General features: G+C 44.9%; 1 protein-coding gene across 4 annotated transcripts in view; it reads right to left on the reverse strand.

Annotated features, from left to right (window-relative positions):
- Positions 1 to 19,831, reverse strand: part of MAEA (macrophage erythroblast attacher, E3 ubiquitin ligase) — a 1,045,966-nt gene that overhangs the window by 776,084 nt on the left and 250,051 nt on the right. For all 4 annotated transcript variants that reach the window (XM_069632159.1, XM_069632160.1, XM_069632158.1 and 1 more), the window contains exon 3: positions 835 to 1,038. In XM_069632159.1, coding sequence (XP_069488260.1) covers positions 835 to 1,038 — 204 coding nt within the window. The remainder of the gene's footprint in view (positions 1 to 834; positions 1,039 to 19,831) is intronic.

Below are 19,831 nucleotides of genomic sequence, written 5' to 3' on the forward strand. Positions count from 1 at the left end.
TCCAAACCAATGCTCCTGACCACTGAGCTTTTCAAAACACTGCCTTAGAGCTTTGTCTCCTCACTGTGCTGGTGCCATGACTTTGGATCTCGCTTCCTAGACCATATCTGTCAAGAACAAAATCCTACTTCGTGTCCACAGTCAACTCAAAGGTTTGCCTCTTTCCACTCAATTTCTACTCCTTTTTTGCGACTATGTTGCAAGGTCTGAAGCAAAGTTTGATGTCTTTTATGAGAGGAATACAAGAGAAACAATACATGTTAACAGTCAGAAGACATAACAGCTGGTCCCTGCCTTTTTCTCCAGTCTTAAGAAAAAAGGCAGATAGAGAGCAGAAGTGTACATGTTAAAGAAGGCGAAATGCGGCATGTGTTAATTTATATATCACATAGACCTGAACAAAACCCCAGCTGCATGCGCGTAAAATGCAATACAATATCTTTATATAGTACTACACTCCCAAAATATAATTAGCCCACACCTCTAGGAGAACACAGGCCCATTTGGTAACAAATATTAATATTGGAGAATCCATGCATTTTAATAGCTGAAACAAAGTACAACAATACTAGAATCTAACAGGAAGTGTTTTCATTAACCCAAGCTACAATTCTCCTTCAGAAGCTAGTATTAATTTGCAGTTCATAAATAATTTACAAACCCAAGCCTGGAACACAAAACATCACAAGATGTTTTACAATGGAGGGTTTGTGGGCAACACAAATATAGAAGACCTTAACTGACAACACAAATACACAGGATGTAAATCCCACTGCTTGGCTAACAAACACATGAAACTGATAATTCTGATCGGACAAGGATTATCAGACCTACCTCAATGCCACTTTGCCTGGCCAGCTTTACAGCAGTGTTGTAATAACCACAGCGTAAGAGGTGCTCTACCATCATGCGGTCCATGCGTTTCTTCTTCCACATATTTGCTGCTGCTGGTTGGTCGCTACTGTGCTCTTTTAAATGCTCAATCCTGCGCTTACAAAGTTTTGCACTTTCATCTTCAGCCTGGATTGACTCAACTGCCTTTAAATATAAATGATAAAAGCACAAGCTTAGTGCAATCCACAGGTATACAAGCAAAGAACCTTAAACATTTCCAAGACAATGCAGGCACGTGCTGCACGGCTAGCACAGGACATGCACAGCAAATTGACCAGAGAGCAGAGTCATTTGCATGTGACCTTCATAGCATATGTTGTCTCAACACTAAACAGTGCTTTCAAGTTTCCAATGATAATCAAACACAAACATAACTTTGGCATAAACTATGTTCACAATACAAAGACCCAAACAACTTGAGGGATAGATGACCATTATTTGTAAATATACTTGCATAAAAGATCCATCACGTTGAGACATCAACAATATACAATACTTCCAACTCTAATCCTTCTCTTCAGAATTGTCCATTTCAAACATTAATAAAGAGGAAATAACTTGTGTGTTCGTGTTGTAGGGATCTATATGTGCAACAGTTCAAGTAAGCCACCATTTACAGGACTTCAGACAAGAGTCGGAATATTGTACACCATCTCTTAAAATGTGAATACAACTCTAAGCATTTATCCAAAGTTCTTTCCACCTAGTGATTCAGCAAATTCAAATAGGTGTACCTTAAAGTTCTTTAGATCCCATGTGTCATTTGTCCCCTGTCTTTTGTTGGGAGTATTTGCCCATTAATAAACATTGCAGAACATTAGTCATGTATAATAAAACAATGCAGTTTTCATGTTCTTTTTGCATTGAAACATTAGGCAAAAGCAGTATGTCTGTACCGGTTCAAAATTGAGATTCAATGAGCAGGGGCTAAAACCAGCTCCTGGGTGTCGGGCATCACCTAGTAGGCAGGAGCTACCGCAGGGGAAACAGAAGCTACCAGAGATGCTCTTAACTTTTGATCTATTTTGTATGAACCACTGTGTTTCAATGTGTATTAGATGTGTTCTAATTCCTCTTTATTAACATTCTGAAATACTCAAGTTAATGTCACATTTACATGTTTGGAAGGCAGCAGTTGGCCCTAGGAGCCCAAAGTAGCTCCTGGTAGCTGTTGGTTTCAAGCTAACCAGGATCTACTATTCTAGAAGCAGGCGCTAAATCGCTCCAAACTACCCTCAATTTCGAGCCCTGTATAATTTGTGAGAAGCACATATGTTTTATTAAACAGCAAAAAGATTTGGTCACTTTGTTAATCCATAAGGAAAAACAGCATTACTTTAAGAAAAAAGCAGACCCTTCAAGCAGTATATTGGATAGCTTGGAAAGGACACCTGATTCATTGGGTTTGCATGTGAACCGAAGACAAATATAATTTTGGGATTTAAAATAACAGAAGCAACGTGGCTGAGACTCTTACAAAACAAGTATGTATTGTGCATTTGAAGCATTGTCTTAATTCAGATTAGATAATGATCAATATGGGCTCTGGCTCAGATGAATACCTGCTGAATTTTGTCATTTCTTTCTTTTTGGAAACAATTTTTATTGATTTTACAACTAATACAAACACAGAAACATGCACAATAGGTGAGTAAATAGAAACACATTAGAAATATACTATCAACAGTACATTTGCCCCATAATGAAAAGAAAAAAAAGCAATAACCAAAAACAGGGTGGCAGGGGTTTTGAGGGGTCGGGAATACAGCTCATTAAAGGTGTACCAAATCTCAAATTATTTGTCTAGCTTCTTTTTAATCTGAAAGGACACCTCTCTGTTGGATAAAAGGGATAAATCATGCAACCAGTCATCAACAGCAGCTTTGAGAATGCTCTTCCAAAATGTTAAGCTGTGTTTGGCCACTAAAAGAGCTCTATAAACGCAAAAAAGCATGCCCACAGGTACTCAGATAGCAGCCGGGCCAGGCCCAGCACACAGATCATGGGCGTATGGGGGAGAGTGAAACCAAACAGAAGGTCAACATGCTGAAGAACATACCCACAGAAGGGTTGTGCTTTCCAACAGACAAAACATATGTAAAGTGGTGCCCACCTCACTAACAATTCCAGAAGATGTCACAAAGACCAAGTTTACAACGCTTTATTTTCTATGGAGACCAGTAAATACAGTGCGAAACTCTTGGTTGGGTATATCTCGATTCCAAATCAATCTTATACCTGAAGGGGGCCGCACATATACAACTCAATTCACCATCAGAAATGGCATATCCTAAAATGGAACTCTAATTATTCCTCCACACTGAGAAGCCGCCTCAAACCCTGAAGTAGATAAACGTTTTTTAAGTAAGGAAGCAGAAAGCAGCATACTCCTACCTAAATGTAGAACTAACGGCATGACATGCAACTTGGCATTCGGAGGGGAGAACGATACTTCAAAAAAATGTCAGTCTGATAAAAGAGGGTTTCCGAGGACTGCAGCTTGCATTCAAATCACAAAACCAAGCATTAAATGACCATTGTATACTTGTCCTAACCACCAAATGTCTGCCTTCTGCCAAGAAACCCATGAGAGTGTGTGATTATCCATCTGTACCGCCAGACTTTTCCATAAAGAAGAGCCAGCACCAAGAAGATATATCACAGACATCACAACTCTTATTCCATTCCCTTATGACATGCTTAACCGACGGCGGGGTACAATCAAGCGGTGTATGACAGACAGATTCTCTCTCAATAACAACCCAATTCGGACAATCTGCTTCATTCGGCATGAGCCAGTAATGGAGGGTACGCAGTGAGAAAGTATTGTGATACAGTCTTGAGTTGGGAAAACTGAAACCACCAGGTTGCACTGATATAAGGACATCTTTCGGAATCATCGTGTTCCCACACTCTCGCCAGAGGAAATCACTGAACAAGTGTCCTAGAGCAGTTTGCCTGTACGCAAACGCATACTAAAAATATATAGCAACTTGGGGAGCAAGGTCATTTTGATCACACTAATCTTATCCCAAAGCGTCAAGTTCAACTTCTCCCACTTAAGACTCAGCACTGTAATCTCTGCAATATGAAGCCTGATATTGCGATCAAGAAGCAAGATAACATCCTTAGTGATTTTAAAACCCAAATATCTAAAACCACCATCAGCCCAAACATCTCTCACTACACCAAAATAACAACTATGACATTAAGCAGAGATCGGAAAAATCAACGCCTTGGAAACATTATCAAATACCTCCAAAGCAGAAATCAAATTCCTACATAAAGGTGCAAAAGCAACACCAGAAGATCACCAGCATACAAAAGCAATTTGGAAATACATTTACCAAGCTGAATGCCCTAAACACCCTGATCAGCCCTCTCATGATAGCCAAGTGGCTATGGCTTTACACATAAATCAAACAATAGAGGTGATAAAGAGCAACCCTGATGCGTACCTCTCTGAATAGGAAAGCACTCGAGACACAACTAGTAACAGTCACAACAGCCTCAGCACCATTAAACAAAGCACCAAAAAGTTGTAGGAACCGCAGACCACAGTTCTTTTTCATCAAAACCAGGCAGAGAACGTTTTATGTGTCTCTGTATAGAGATGCTGGATGCATCTTGGAGTCAGAGGTGGCTGAATATTTAGACCGAATTGATAGACTTTGCCTCGAAAATGAGTTTAGTCAAGAGTTTACTGAATCTATGGATAGGATGCCTATTGGGAAAAGTCCTGGCCTGGATGGCTTCCCCACTGAATTTTACAAAACATGTAGTTGCTCTCTTGCGCCATTCTTGGCTAGGCTGTATGATGAGATCATTAATGGTGAAGGATCCTATACGGACTGCTTTAATTACGGGGATTCCAAAGCTGGGAAAGGGCCACGCCCATTGGTAAATTTCCGCCCAATATCGCTGTTGAATGAAGATGTTAAGTTACTGGCTATAATCTATGCCTTGAAGCTTAATGGTTTGCTGCCAAAATGGATTCATATGAACCAGACAGGTTTTGTTCAAGGAAGAAGTAGTTACGATTATTTTAGGTAATTGCTAAATGTCATTTCACCTTAAGTGGACCTCTGTTGATGCTTACGTGGCGATAAGCAATGATTCCGAGAAAGCGTTTGACAGTGTGAGTTGTAAGTTTCTCTGCCGGGTTTTGATTAAAGTCAATTTATTTCCAAATACAAGGAATAGAAATATGTAAATGTCTCTGTAAGGTGGTATTATTGTGCATCTGTCTCGATTACGAATGAATTTGGTTCATGCTATTGCAGCAAGAGACACCCAGGTGAACTGAAACCCCATGGACAGATTTTCTCCAAAGTACAATATAAATGGGTTCACCTGATAGACTGGGTCCTATGGATAAATGCACATGGGCATGATATCGCCATTATTAGGCTTTCCCTAAGCTGCAAGTAAATGCAGGATGAAATAATAGGTAAAAGATTAACCCCATTATCTAAAAACAGAATGTAGCCCTTCGGCAGTGGATGAATATTCCAGTGACACAGCAAGGGGAATGCCCCATACAGTGTATAGCAAAATAAGTTTCATTTTAAAACAATTACTTGATGAAGCAAGAAATCCATAACTGGTCCAAAATGAATGATGCTAGGTGCAAAGCGCATGGCCATGAAATGCACTGTAAGCACAATAAGGGAAAACCATTTTGATGACTCACTTTTATCAGATTTGCACCTATACATGAATATCGTATATCTTGGCTTCTGGAAATCTCACAAACTTCATGCTTTTGTGATATGGATTTTTAGTTTTAGCCATGTTTATGGCATGATGTCCGAGCGATCTCAAGCCCTGTGATGTGTAGGGCGAGCATGCAGTGAAATGCATTTAAATATGTTCAGGCGATGTGAAAATATTAACCATTATGAACAAAGTTCTTCGTTTAGCTCGAATGTCTGGGCCTTACACCAGAATTATCTAAAGTGTGATAACACATTGTACATAACAATAATACTGCTAGACTGTACTTCACCAGTCTGGGAAGTGTTCCAATTGCCAGTTTGTTTGGTAAATAAAACTGAATGTTTCTGTTAACAATATATTAAGAAACTACAGTTAACAATGTTCCGATACTATAAAAAGACTAGCTTCAGGGGAGGGCTCTCAGAAGACCCACCTTGGAGCAGACAGGAATCACTCTCTCCATGCAAACCCTATGGACGGGGGAGGGGAGAAATCCTTTTTTCTGCCTGAATTTTGAAGCCTATGAAATTGGATTTTATGGCTTTTGGGTCTCATGACTAATTCTCTTTGCTTTTGAGATTAACTACTATTTTTGACTGAGCTGCATGCGAGAATCCATACCCACGGCACTCGTATTCTTAATTGACTTTTGCTGGCACCATGGTCAATTCCAATGGACACTGACTTTTTTTGAAGTATTATCGACTATTCTGGCTGTTTTTGCTAAAAGAGACCACAGTGATTTTGATATTTGTGGGAGTTTTTGGATTTGCAGAACACGAGGCTCCATGTATCCAGCATCCAGATCTTATCTCACTACCTTCGTAGGATAGTAGCGAGTATGATAACTTGTTTTACCCATCATTTATAGCACATTGGAAAAGAGGGGAGGTATAGGGCGATCTATTGAGGTAGGTAGGCAGTTACTTCATTAGTGGCCATTATGCTTCTGAAATGATTGGTCTTGAGTAGACAGAGGCAATGACCGCTGCATATTCATGAATAACCTTTTGTTTGCATATTAAGTGTGGTATATAACAACAATTAGAGCAATGTTTCTTGATTACTTATTTCTCATAATTAAAATAATTATACTATACAGGAGAGTGTCAGAACATTCATTAAGTGTTCTTTATTGAGAATCTTGTCAGAAACATGAGCATTATGCGTGGTGCATCTATTTTAAGTACTGTATATTAATGTAATATACATGGTGCATGTTTCAATACAAACAGGGTTGGTGGAAGGTTTGACCAGTGGACCATCAATAAAATATATATATGTGGCATTAGCGAACCACTCGTGTGGATGACCGAGAAAAGCTGCACACTGCAGGGGTTCGTTGCCTACTTTGATGAATCCTGCAGGATCCCCACAGAATCCCAGCCTAAAGTCTCCTTCCATGTGGCCAGAGGAAGGCATCCGCTATCCGGTCTTAACCCTGATCCTAACCCTGATATTAGCTGGGTGAATCACATGGGAGGAGGCGGCCATCAAAGGAATGGGAGGACTCCGTCAGGGGAAAACACAGTATACAACCTCTTCCGAGAGTGAGGTTTCCCTAATGCCTGAATATCTGATGGCATGTTGTCACAGTAAGGCTTTCTCTGCCAGACTTCCCCAGGGTACAAAAAGGAAAACGATATATAAAAGGCAACAGGGAAATAATGCAACTAAGTTTAGTAGTTATCATTTTATATGAGGTTTGGATAAATCTATAATAAAAACATTACCTCCTTTAAAACCTTCGCTTGAAAATATTTCCTATAAACCATTTAAACAAAGTAGATTAAATGATCTCAAACCAACTTCCAGTCCAATAATGCTCTTAGTAAAGTGACAAGGAAGAGAGATGCAGAGTTGCTAAACCTTAGTGAGCAGTCCACAGTTTTAACAATCCACACCTGACCTGGACCTTTAAACATTTAAACGTGCTTCAGGTGCAGGTCAGTAGAGAGCAACGTGAGCAGCAGCAGGAGGAAGTCGAGGCTGGGAGAAACGCATTGACATTAGCAGGATGCTGTGTAGGGAAAGTGGCAAAGGTCGGAGATCCAGGAAGATGCAGAGGGCACACAACAGGAAGCTTTGTGAAGACCGCCTGTCCCAAAATAGAGAGGATCGCTGTGGCCTTCATATTGCTGCAGTGAGAGGTTTTCACCAAATCACATGGGGGGGCAAAGGGTGCTCCATTGACAGTCAGCGCGAGCAGAGGAAAGCAACGCAGAGCTGTCAAATGTCAGGGAGGGCCCGACATGAAAAGAAGCAGAAGCAGCGAGTCCACTGGAGCCACAAGTATATACCAGTGAGTTGTCCTGTTAGAGGTACCTCTAGGGTGCTCCAAAGTAGATCGCTGGGCAGCGCATCTTAACGAACAGTTAAACTAAAGCAAGCAGGAGACTATGGTAACCTACATTGCCAAAGCGAATAGGAGGCAATAACTGAGCGAAGCAAATGTAAGCTTTCAAAAGGGAGAAGTTGAATGAGAGAATACTGAAACCCACATTACCTAAGCCAAAAGTATACAATAAAAGAGCAAAAGAGATATCTTTCCTAAAGAGAGATATCCTACAAAGAGTCATTACAACCTAGATTGCCAAAAGTCAATAGGTTGTATGAAAATAAATTAGAAATTGCACGATAAAGGTCCTCCTTGTGGAAAGAACCAAGGGGAGAGAGGTATAACCTCCATTGCTAAGGCAAAAAGATTCATACGAGAAACATGGCCCTTTTGTACAAAATACAACCAATTGGGTTGAAAGTTAAAAGACTGAATCACTTTCTTCATTGAGGATTTAAATGTGGAAAAGATTGGAACAAGCCTCACCACAGAGTACAAACAGTGGTGGTAGGAGGTTTTTATCCTGGCAGGCGAAGTGACCAGGAAAAAGCAGATTTAAAATACTGCAAAGTGGTAGATGGTTGTGGCAATTCCACTATTATGTTTTGATTATCTGTTATATAAACCATCCTGACAAACCGACATTGCTCATGAAGAAGAGAAGTGATATGATAAAAAGTGATTTGCCTTCAGAGTGAAGAGTATTTACAATGTCTTTTGGTTTGACATATGAAGAGAATCCTTTTGCTTACCAAGCAAAAATTGCGGAAGCTATGATAATTGGCTTCAAGATCAAAACAAATTTGTTGGAGCTGAATTAGACAAAAGACATTTCGGAACTGTGCATTTTACTTGGCTAGTGAAAGGAACTTTTCTGAAATTGAAATTTGGTTTAAAGTGTCCTGTATTGATTCAGGGGAAACTGATCCAACCCGGGACACAATGATCCTCGTTTATGTTTCTGAATGTATTGTGCAAAGCTCACATTGCCAGACATTTCCTGTATGTTTTGTTGTGTGTATATTAGTGTGAGAGACAGATACTGGAAGGCAAGTCATTTCCCTTTTGCCTCAGTTTATTAGGTAGGGAAATCCTTGTTAGGCTAGGGAAAGATAGGTGTTCATCTCACCTTTTATTATTTAATAAAATGGCTTCTTGTGAGATAACCATCTACCTATCCATCTCGCTTTTCTGACCTCTCTTTACTGATGCACAGGTACATGATATATGATTGGTTATTTATAATGCGCTTAATACTCAGTGGTTTCTAAGCGCGAACCCGGGGATCGAACCTGTGTTTCTCTGCGTCGTCTTGTTTCCAAGGCGAGCGCGTTGCCCCCGAGCTATCCTCCCGAGATATGCTTTTCTCTATCGTTATTCCTACCACAGCAAAAGGGTGGAGCAAAGGCTCTGTGAGATAGAGGTGATAAGAATCACGTCATTTTGCATAAACCCAATGTACTCTCAGTGGCTCGCAACTGTAGGTGAAATTCCAGGGATGTCTACTGAGTGGCGCTGCTGCATGTGACTTAGCTATAATTGCCTATTTATATGGATAGTCTTTGACAAACTTCTGAGTTACTGCATTTTAAGCCAGATGGAACACCACAATGTATGATGCCATTTAGAAATATGTAAAACTGACGCAAATCTCTTAAATTCAAATTTTACAGTAACAAGTAAAGGGGCCCTGCAAACCGCATGGTGGAGCGCAACCTGGAGATGTGGCCAGGCCAGGAAAGGAGGACTCTCAGGGCCGCACCACGTAGTGAGGAGGCCTGCATGGGCATCTGGTGAGTGGAGGGAGTGCACCCTGTGGCATCCACAGTGATCCACAGGGGGGCGAGTGGTCGTTGCCAGGTTAGGAGAGAGTAGGACATGTGGTACGGCCCCAATCGGCATGAGGGGCCGGTGCCTGCACTCATAACTGGTGCAATACTGGTTGGAAGGCCTCAGTGAGAGTGAATGAGCACACAAGGCAAAGAGGAACCAGCAGGGAGAGGGAGCAAGAATTTGATCACTGATACCGGAAAGCAGACCCCCAACACCATCCATAGATATCCGGACAGGGAAAGGGAGAGAGGGGCAGCAGCTTGAGGGTCAAGTAGGAAAGAGGAGCTTGGACCCGGGTGTGGAGGGGGCATGCACATCATGTTCTTGATGTTGCCTCAAGCCTGGGTAATCTGTCTGACCGCTGCACCCCTGACTGGACATTAACTACTGTGAGCTTGGGACGAGCACCCGAGGAGTCTGCTTGGATGTGGTAATGCAAGGGAGCACAAGGATTGTCAAGGGCAACAAGGGATGGCGCACTCTGGCCTTTGACGGGCAAAAGGCCAGGAAGAAGCCCAAGGAGCCTAAGGACCATGCAGCCCCCTGTGGGGATCCAAAGGTGTAGCTGGAACGACAGAGAACTCAGATCTAGACACAAGGGAAATTCTCCTCCACTTCAAAGAAGGCATAGGGATGCTAGATACCAAATTGGATGCCCTTGAAACTAAAGTGGATAGTATACAGCTGCGATTTGACCAGCATGAGGCCAGGCTTGATGAGACGTAGGACAGAATTTGTGGCCTGGAAGAAGCAGCAGAGATGGTCCTGAATAGACTGGGCCGAGCCAGATGGAATAACATCCGCTGGGTTGGGGTCTGGGAGCAGCAAGTGACTGGCCACATGGGAGACTTGGCAGAAAAGTTGTGTATATCGCTCTTTGAGAAGGACGAACTTGTGCCAATGTTCATTGTGGAGTGGGCCCACAGGATTCCAGCATTGCAGCCTAACTCCGGGGCACCACCTGACCTAATATTCGCAAAGCTCCTCAATTATAGAGACAGGGACTCAAATCTCCAGATGTTTAGAGATCAAGGGGAACTTACCTTTGATGTCGACCACATATAGATCTTCCTGGATTTCTCAGCATTGGTGCAGGAAGTGAGGAGAATCCCAGACGAGTTGTGGTGTTGTCGGGTAGGGTGGATGGATGTGAAGGGAGCAAACTCGCAGTTTAAATCAGAAGCACTTAGGGATACAGTCTTATGTGGAGCTGCTTGCCGATGTACAGGTTTATTTCACCAACAGTAGTGGTAGGGTCGACTCTCCCGGGGTGCTATGGGAAACATACAAATGTTATGTTTGTGGGGTCCTTAAGGTAAGGGAGGCAGGGATATTGAAGTTAATTAGGAGGGAGCTGGGGGTCAGATTGAAAGATTTAGAGTGCCGGAATCAAGAACATGGGGACGGGCTATATAGAGAAACTGGACATGTTCCAGGCAAATGCATTAGGAGAGCTCTGCTACTTACACCATTCTGCAATGATTACACAGTCTGGGGAAGGGCATAAAACAGGGGCTTCTTGGCGCGGCTCCGCTGGGCCGAGCGGCGACCAACGCAGGTAGACCACATACAGAACTCCAAAGGGGATTTCAAATTTCAGACAGTTGCCATTGGGGAAGCGTTTCGGGACTATTACAGCACCTTGTACTCGTCCAAGGGGGCGTTCTCAAAAGAGGGCATAAGGCAGCATCTCAAGGGGGTGGAACTATATTGGCTGTCACCAGAACAAAGGGAGCACTTGGACAGGGAATTCACAGTAGAAGAAATCAAGGGTGTGATCAAAGATTTATCTGGGGCCAAATCGCTGTGTCCGGATTGCCTTGCCAGCAAATTTGACATGGTTTATAGCCATGTCAGGGCTCCGTACGTGCTCCAGGGCTACCAAAAGGTGGTGCAGTGGGGCACCCTACCACAAACCCTCAGCGAGGCTACGATAACATCACTAGATAAGGAGGGGAAGTCAATGGAAAATAGCTCTTCATACAGACACATATCCGTGATAAACCTGGATAATTAAATCCTCGCCAAACTGCTAGCAAATAGGTTCCTTCCCTTTATCCGGGAACTAGTTCTAGCAGATCAATCAGGGTTCATACCAAGTAAGACCACCACGTATGAGTTGCAGCAGTTTTTCGGCCTTCTCAAAAGGGGTGGACCAGGATGTCCCGTCGATAGCAGTTCGGTTAGATGCCGAAAAGGCATAAGACTCAATAGAATGGCCATTTCCGTTTGGTACACTTCGGAAAATGGGTCAGGGTCGCCAGTTCCTGGCATTCTTGGCTTTGTTGGGAACGATCAGCGCCCCTGAAACTGGTCAGAGGGATGTGGCAAGGCTGCCCCTCTCTCGGTTACTATTTACACTGGCCATCGAGCTGCTGGCCGCGGTGGTGCGGGAGCATCACTTACAGAGAGGCATTCAATTGTATTGCCACAAGATCCTTACTTCCTTGCATGCAGACAACAGTGCTATTTTTGAAGAATCCTTGGAAAAACATTAACCCGGTGATGAGGCAAACAATACATTTTTGGGAAACTATCCAGCCTAAAGATTAACTATGATAAATCAGTGATACTTCCTATTACTGACGGAGTTGCGCCTTTTACTGACAATTATGGGTTTCAATGGAAATTTGATAGCACTAAATACCTGGGGGTTGAAACATCACGAGACCCGGAGGTGCTTTTCAGGGAAAACAATGGGAGGGCGGAGGACAAGCTGCAGGACCTAGTGGTAGGTGGATGGGCCTTCCTCTTACACTAATGGGCCGAATCATGCTCATCAAAATGCTGGTACAGCCTAAAATCCTCTATTTATTCCAGACTCTCCCTGTCAGGGGAAGTCTGGAGGGTCCGCTGGAAGGTGCTCACACAATCATATTGAGGGGGACAGAGGGTGTTTTGGGTGGAGGAGGTCTAGCGTTCACAGATTTTCTTTCTTAAATAGATTATTGAATTTTGATAACATACAAAATTATGCCAATTCCCCCCACCACCACTACCTACCTGTTTTCATTCTTTTGCAATCACCAGCCATGCAGTAATAAGAACCATGTAACCTCTCAGTTACCTCTTAGTATACTTTTTGCACTGTGGGTCCCCACAAGCCACACAACCATACCTTTGCGTCAGTATTGTCCGCCCCTTGAAATATTCTCCACATCTGCAAATTTAGCCCATGCCAAAATGATTGGAGGGTCAGACAATCCAACCAGATATGGTTCCAGTTTCCATTAGCCATTCATCCCCTCCAACACTCGGACGATGTGTGGGGGTACATCGTGTGAAGCCTTGCTGGGGTAGAATGCCACTGGTACATTATCTTATACTTCTGCCCCAATGGCGAAGGTACATAGACTACATACTTATTCAATGGACCGGCAGCGAGGCAGAAGCGGAACAATTCCAAATTTGGTTTAACAAACAGGACAGACACTTAAAATGTACACATACCTGGAATCGAAAACAGAAACCATTAACGATTAAAGTGGATGACGTCAATAAATAGGTCAAACCTTTCCACAAGCCGACAGATAAGAAAACATTACTGCATTACACAAGCTTCCACCCCAAACACACGAGACAACCTCCCTCTGGGACAATTTTTAAGGTTAAGGAACAGCAGTAAACCAGAGGACTACAAATTGGATGCTAATACAGAGAAAAACTACATCAAAGAGGCTATCCTGAAAAACTGAGATTAACCGCCATGAAAAGGGCAAAGAACAACAATCGTGAAGCACTTTTAAATAATGAAAGGAGAGAGAAAGAAATGACAAGCTTGTGTTTGTCAACACTTACTCATCTCTCCAACCGTATCCAAAAGATTATACATAGAAATTGAAGAATATGAGAAAAAGGCAAACACCCACTAGCAAGACCACTCATAGCCTTTAAAAGAAGTAAAAACATTTGTGACCAAATTAAGCAAAATAACAGTGCAGAAACCAGCTAGACAACAAATCCTTACTGAAAGCTGGGGGATCCCAAGGGCAACACGACACATCCCATGTGGCCATTGTTCTCGTTGCTCACAAACAAGAAGCACTGAAATAGACCTTGGTCTACAGAAACCATGGGTTCAACGAACGTTAACTAATTGTAATTCATCTATGGTTATCTACGCGATTTGGTACCCATGTGGTAAATTATATGTTGGAAAAACAGAGAAAAATTCAAATAAGAATAACAGAGCACAAAAGTTGCATATGAAATTGGGTACAAGAAGTGCCTCTAATAGATCATTTTATTGAATTTATTCATAAAGCTGAAGATTTACAGTGGACAGTACTCCAAGTACAACACGGAGGAGAACTCAATGTGAATAAAAGGAAACTGTGAGATGATCTTTTTGACAGAAAGTGCAACTAATGGGTTGAACGAACGCACAGAATTCATATGAGGGAGCAACATAGTTATGCCAGAATGCAATTAGTTACATGAGGGAATGGTAAATGACGGCACACACAGGCATTTTGAAAATAAGACATCAAAATGGCATCAGTAGACAAATACAACTCATAAAATAGCTTGCATCATAAGCATGTCATAGGAGCCAATGGCCATCATGGCATATGTACAATAAAATCGGATGCTAAGAGTATCAGGACAGGTGTTCAAGAAGAAACTCTAAGATGTGAAGCACCCGCAGTTAGGAAAACAGAGAATAATAATGGCAGAACAAGAGCACTCAAGGCTAATCTATGTTGACTCCGGACGCATACCTATGCAAGCAGACGTTAATCACGAGTCGGCTGTTTTAAAGATGTGCGAGAGAATTGTTCTCATAATTAACCTCTGTGTACCAGTAGTGTTTAAGAACAGCTGCACTACCAATACCATAAATCTATGGGCCCAACAACTCCTTAAAAGGAAAGGACCTATGAATAGGGGACAATGTTAAATACTGGTTTTCTTGGCAACCGAGTGACAGCCATGAATGTATCATCAGACGCGTGGAAAGAGACGCTGGTGAAATCTAGACGCCACGGACCAAAAGGTAAGAAAAAAACCTGTTGCGATCAGCGGGATAAATGTAAGTCAGTCCGCAAGTCTTTAAGTAATAGTCACAAGCTAAAATGCTTGCCGTTCCCTTCAGCGTGTTTGGTCCGAAATTGTGGAACCAACTGCCATTAGAGATTAGATCCTCTAAACCCCTATTACGTTTTAGAAAGAGCCAGAAAGATATTATGCCAGCCCCGAGCCACGATTCATGTGTTTGCATCTCCTGCTGCACTTGTTCCTTCCCGCATTACTACAGTACCAGTCTGTGGTGCAGCTTCTGTGCCAAGGAACAATCAGCTTGCTGTGTTCCTCTCAAAGGGCACCTCACTGACACTGTGTGTACAGTACGCCCAAGTGGGCGAAGGTTTACATTTTCTTGATGCCCGTTGAAAGCTGGTGGGGGTGCGGTTCCACCATGCACTCCCGGTGACCAAATTGGACAAAATTAATCTCCTTAACTTAACGTGGTAGGGTGTGGTGGTGAAAGGGGTGGGGTTGAGGTGTCAGAAGAGTGAAGAGAAAATAAGAACGCGCAATACCTTAAAACTGAGCAGCCTGCTAGTTGATCTGCTTTATAAAACAAGGACACAAGGGCGTGGCCTGGAGCACCGACGATGCAGACACTCTTCTGGTGGCCTCCGTGGGATTCCTGCTGCTTCCATGATTAAGTGCTGCTGTATCACACCATTGCTCGAAGAAAACCCCTACAGTGATTCATGAAACCTAGGGGCATCTGCTAACCGACTCATGCGCCTCTGACCTGAACAGGGCGAAATTCTCCCGTGGCTCCTCCACCCGCCATCATGAGGGTTCCAAGATGGTGGACGGGACTGCAGGGCTTGAGGACATCTGGGGGAGGAGTGAGGAGATGAGGGGTGCCCACTTGCTCTGAGCCCCTCGGCGGCACCCTACCATCAGGGGGCCCCCCATGCATGGCCGCGGAACCCCGCCTGGCAGACTGCTCCGTATACTCACCTGGAGGAAGAACCGTGGAGCTCCCTCGTTCTGCCCGCCCAGCTCTGCCTTCGCTCGCAATATCTCCACCCGAGCCCGCTGCACTGAAGCAGAGAGCCCGTGTGACGGCGCAATGAACACAACGTGTGACCAGCATGAACGTAAAGAGGCCTAACTCCAGCGACCCCCTCTCCCACCCAAACAGCTACTCTCCTCAGCGATTCTGCAGAGGAATTAACTGGCATTCCCCTGGATCCACTAGAGTCCCGGCTGGCTCCTGCCGTGTCACCGCGTGGGGTAGAGATGCAACCCTCAGCCGAGACCCTGCCGGTGGCACTGCACCAATCTGTGGGGCGGCTCTTGACCCCTGGGGGGGGCACTGAGGCAGGGGCCCTCCACCTTTTGCCCTCTCTACACAGGGGGACCCGTGGGAACTGGTGCTGCCCTTGGACCTAATTCCACCGTTGGTGGGGCAGCCAGCCCTCCAACCCCCGCACCTCCATCCAGGGACCTCACAACACAAGGCCCCCGTGGCCCCCTCAACAACTGGGCGGGGGGGGGAGGGGGGCTGGGAAGCCGCACTGCAGGGAGAACTTGGCACAAGCTCCGCTTTAGGGGATTGGTGAGCTCCTCACACCACAGAGGGACCCAGCCTGAACACCATCAAGGGGCCCTACACCCCCCACTGGAACACCTAGCCTGTGACAAGAACGGAGCAAAGCTCCAGTTGGCATTGATATCACCCCCTAGCTTTGCCTACACAGTCCCTCTGTCCCCCCTTCCAGAACGTTTCCTGGGGTGCCATGGCCCACATCTCAACCTTCCTCCTCCCCCCTTGCAGGCTCGGAAGGATCCGCCCGCTGTCGCCTACCTCCTGGGGGAACGGAGAACCCTACCCCCACAAGTAACTTCAGCATCCACACCAGCAATACACCTTTACATACCTGGAGGGACTTGTGTGGCGGCTGAATTACTCTACCAATGACTGAGGGGTCGATTTGCTCACCACTTTTCCTCCAAAAGGTGTGGGGCCTTCCCTCTGCCCACAAACGACACGATGGCCAAATAATTAAAGTCCGGTAAGAACCCAGACATTGCTGCAATGTTGATGTCAACCAAAAAATCTAGGAAACAGGATCCCCCTCCCTCCTCTTCACAGGAAACTTCAGACGACAAGAGATCTCTCGCAACTAAGGACGACATCCAGGCACTCATGGCCGACATCAAATCTGAACTCAGATCTTGCATGACTGAACTTACCACTAAACTAGAAAGCACCGACCAAAGAGTAATGGAGGCTGAGCAAAGGCTGGGAGAAGTCGAAGACCGGACCCAAGATCTTACTTCCACCTTGATGGAAGTTCAATGCTCAGACTCCTCCAAATCAAATGCGAAATCTTAGAATTCAAACAAGAAGACTTGGAAAACAGGGCCGACGTAATAATCTCTGAATCCGAGGAATTCCAGCCTCAGTCCCAGACAAAAACTTTGCGGAATATGTGGGTGACTTTTTTCAATCCCTCCTTCCACAACTAGAGAAGCCACAACTCCTCCTAGACGCACCCACAGGTTGCACCCTCGTGGGGTGGAATCAGACGCCCCGCCAAATATCACCAGGGTACACTTCACTACAAAAGAAGCCATCTCAGCAATCGGACGCACCAGGGATGAAATAACCTTTCAGGGCTCTCCCCTTCAGATCTATCAAGGCTTAACTCTCCTCACCCTCCAGAAAAGACGATCCCTCCGACCCCCACCCATCTTCCTTCAGGAACAACAAATCCGCTACAGATGGCTCTTCCCCACGGCCCTACAGTTCTCCTACAAAGGCACCCTGAGGAGGATTAGCCACCTGGAGGACGCCGAGAAGATCATGCACCCAGCCTCATCTAAATGCATGTCACCCCCAGCCTCGGAAAACATCACTCACAGACCTCACAGCTGCCCCAAAAACTAAGCAAAACTCATGGTCAAAGGTCCCAAGGTTTAGGAGAAAGAAATGATCAAACACAGACGCAACAGATTCACCTAAATGTCGAAGCTCCAGGCAGCCTGAAGCCAGAACATGGCCTCTGGGACACTGGGCCCAACTCTTACCCGGACCGACCCAGCTAGCCTCCTCCACATTCCCGGAAAAATCTTCGGTTTACACGATGGAGTTTCACAACCTACAAACATGCAGATGAAACCTGACAGCCGGAGCAGCGGGCCCTACCCCACGGCCTATGCCCATTTCCAAGGCACAATCCACCTATGAGTCCTTGGAATGATCCACCAAGTTTGCTCTTAGTTCTAGCCATGTTGGCTAAAAACAGTTACTTGGCCCGGTTGGCCATGGGTGGCGCCAGTTCCATAAAATTGCCCCCCTTCCCTTCAGTCAAATCTTGGCCCTCCCATTGGAGGTCTGAGCAAAAATTTCAGAGGCAGGTTAATGAGCGGCTACAGGCCCTACGAAATGCTGACTGATCCATCCACACTTCACTGCCCCTCACGGCATCTACGCTCCCAGTACTTTCCAAAGCAACTCTTAACCTCAGGAAATGGCAAAAAAGGGGACACAGCAATCTTCTTCAGGAAAGGGTTAAACCCCCAGATATTGAACACACAACTTTGCCCGGATGGCCGATTTACAGTCGTGAAGTGCATACTGCTGGGACAGCTATATTCCTTTGTTTCAGTATGCACCCTGAATACAGGCCAAGCTGCCTTCTATGAGACTCTGAGCTCCACTCTCTCCCCCTTTCTAGAGGGCCAGATAGTAATCGGCTGCGACTTCAATGGAGTCCCGGACCCCACAAAGGATAAATCACATCCACCCTTCTCTGGAGACCTTGGCTCTGCACTGGCACTTTTACATCTATTCAGGACCCTAGAGGTGGTGGACTCATGGAGGATACTTCATCCCTCAGAAAGATTTCTCCTTCTGTTCCTACGTTCATAGGATATTTTCCAGAATAGATCTCCTCCTGGTATCCCCACAAATACTCGCATTCGCCAATGACGTAACCATAGGCTCAAGGATGCTGTCTGATCACGCCCCGGTGACCCTGGAAATTAGAGTACAGGTTCCATCCCCCACCGTGCAACGCAGATGGACGCTGTACGACCCAATACTTAACGAGATGCCGCTCAGACTCAATAACGACCGCAATTAAGAACTTTAAGGAAAACTCCAGCGAAGATTCCTCCCCTGGCCCCCCCCGTTAACACCTGGGAAGCGGTAATACGTGGGGAGCGGATAGCTCAGGGAGTAGCCTTCCATAAGAAAAGGCGAAAGACCCGTCTGATCCTAGAGGATGACCTCCGAAAAGCAGAGAAGACCCACAAAGGAAAAAGGCTGGTCCCCAAAAACACAACATGCTATTTGCATGGCGCAGAAAAAGATCGAAGCCCAGTACGCCGAACACACAGCACATCAACTGGCGAAAGCCAAGCAATTTTATTATGCTAAGAATAATAAGGCTAACAGACTATTGCTGGCCAAACTGGCGAAAGCGAAAAGAAACGATACAATCATTGGTCTGCGGGACTCGCCAGGCAGAATACAATACGCCGATCAAGACAAAACGCCTGGCAGCAGATCATCTGGCACAGATGATGACCGCCCCAATACGAGACCTGGAGGAACAAAAGGAATATTTACATAAAGCAGCACTTCACTGACTGCAGGACTCAACCCGAGACATCCTGGACGCTCCAATCTCAAGCAAGGAGGTAGATGAGGCTATAAAGTCCCTCAAATCCCAAGCTCCTGGTCCTGATGGCTACTCAACCAGATTCTATAACATCTTTAAGCCCCAGCTAGTTACGCCATTGTAACAACTTTTGAATTCTTTCAGAGTCACGAGAGTCATAACCCCCTCCATGCAAGAATCAATCACAGTCCTCCTACCTAATCCTGGAGGGGATCTGAGAAATACTGCCTCCTATTGACTGATTGCCTTGGTGAACATTGACGCCAACATTTATTCTAGGATCCTAGCGACACGCCTATCCCATATCCTGCCTGACATAATTCATCCCGATCAGAGCGGGTTTCTCAAGAACCGGTCCACGGCCGACAACATCCGCAGAGCCTTGAACCTAGTGAAC

The sequence above is a fragment of the Ambystoma mexicanum genome, chromosome 6q (assembly GCF_040938575.1).
Source record: "Ambystoma mexicanum isolate Mex_15411 chromosome 6q, UKY_AmexF1_1, whole genome shotgun sequence".
Lineage (NCBI taxonomy): Eukaryota > Metazoa > Chordata > Amphibia > Caudata > Ambystomatidae > Ambystoma > Ambystoma mexicanum.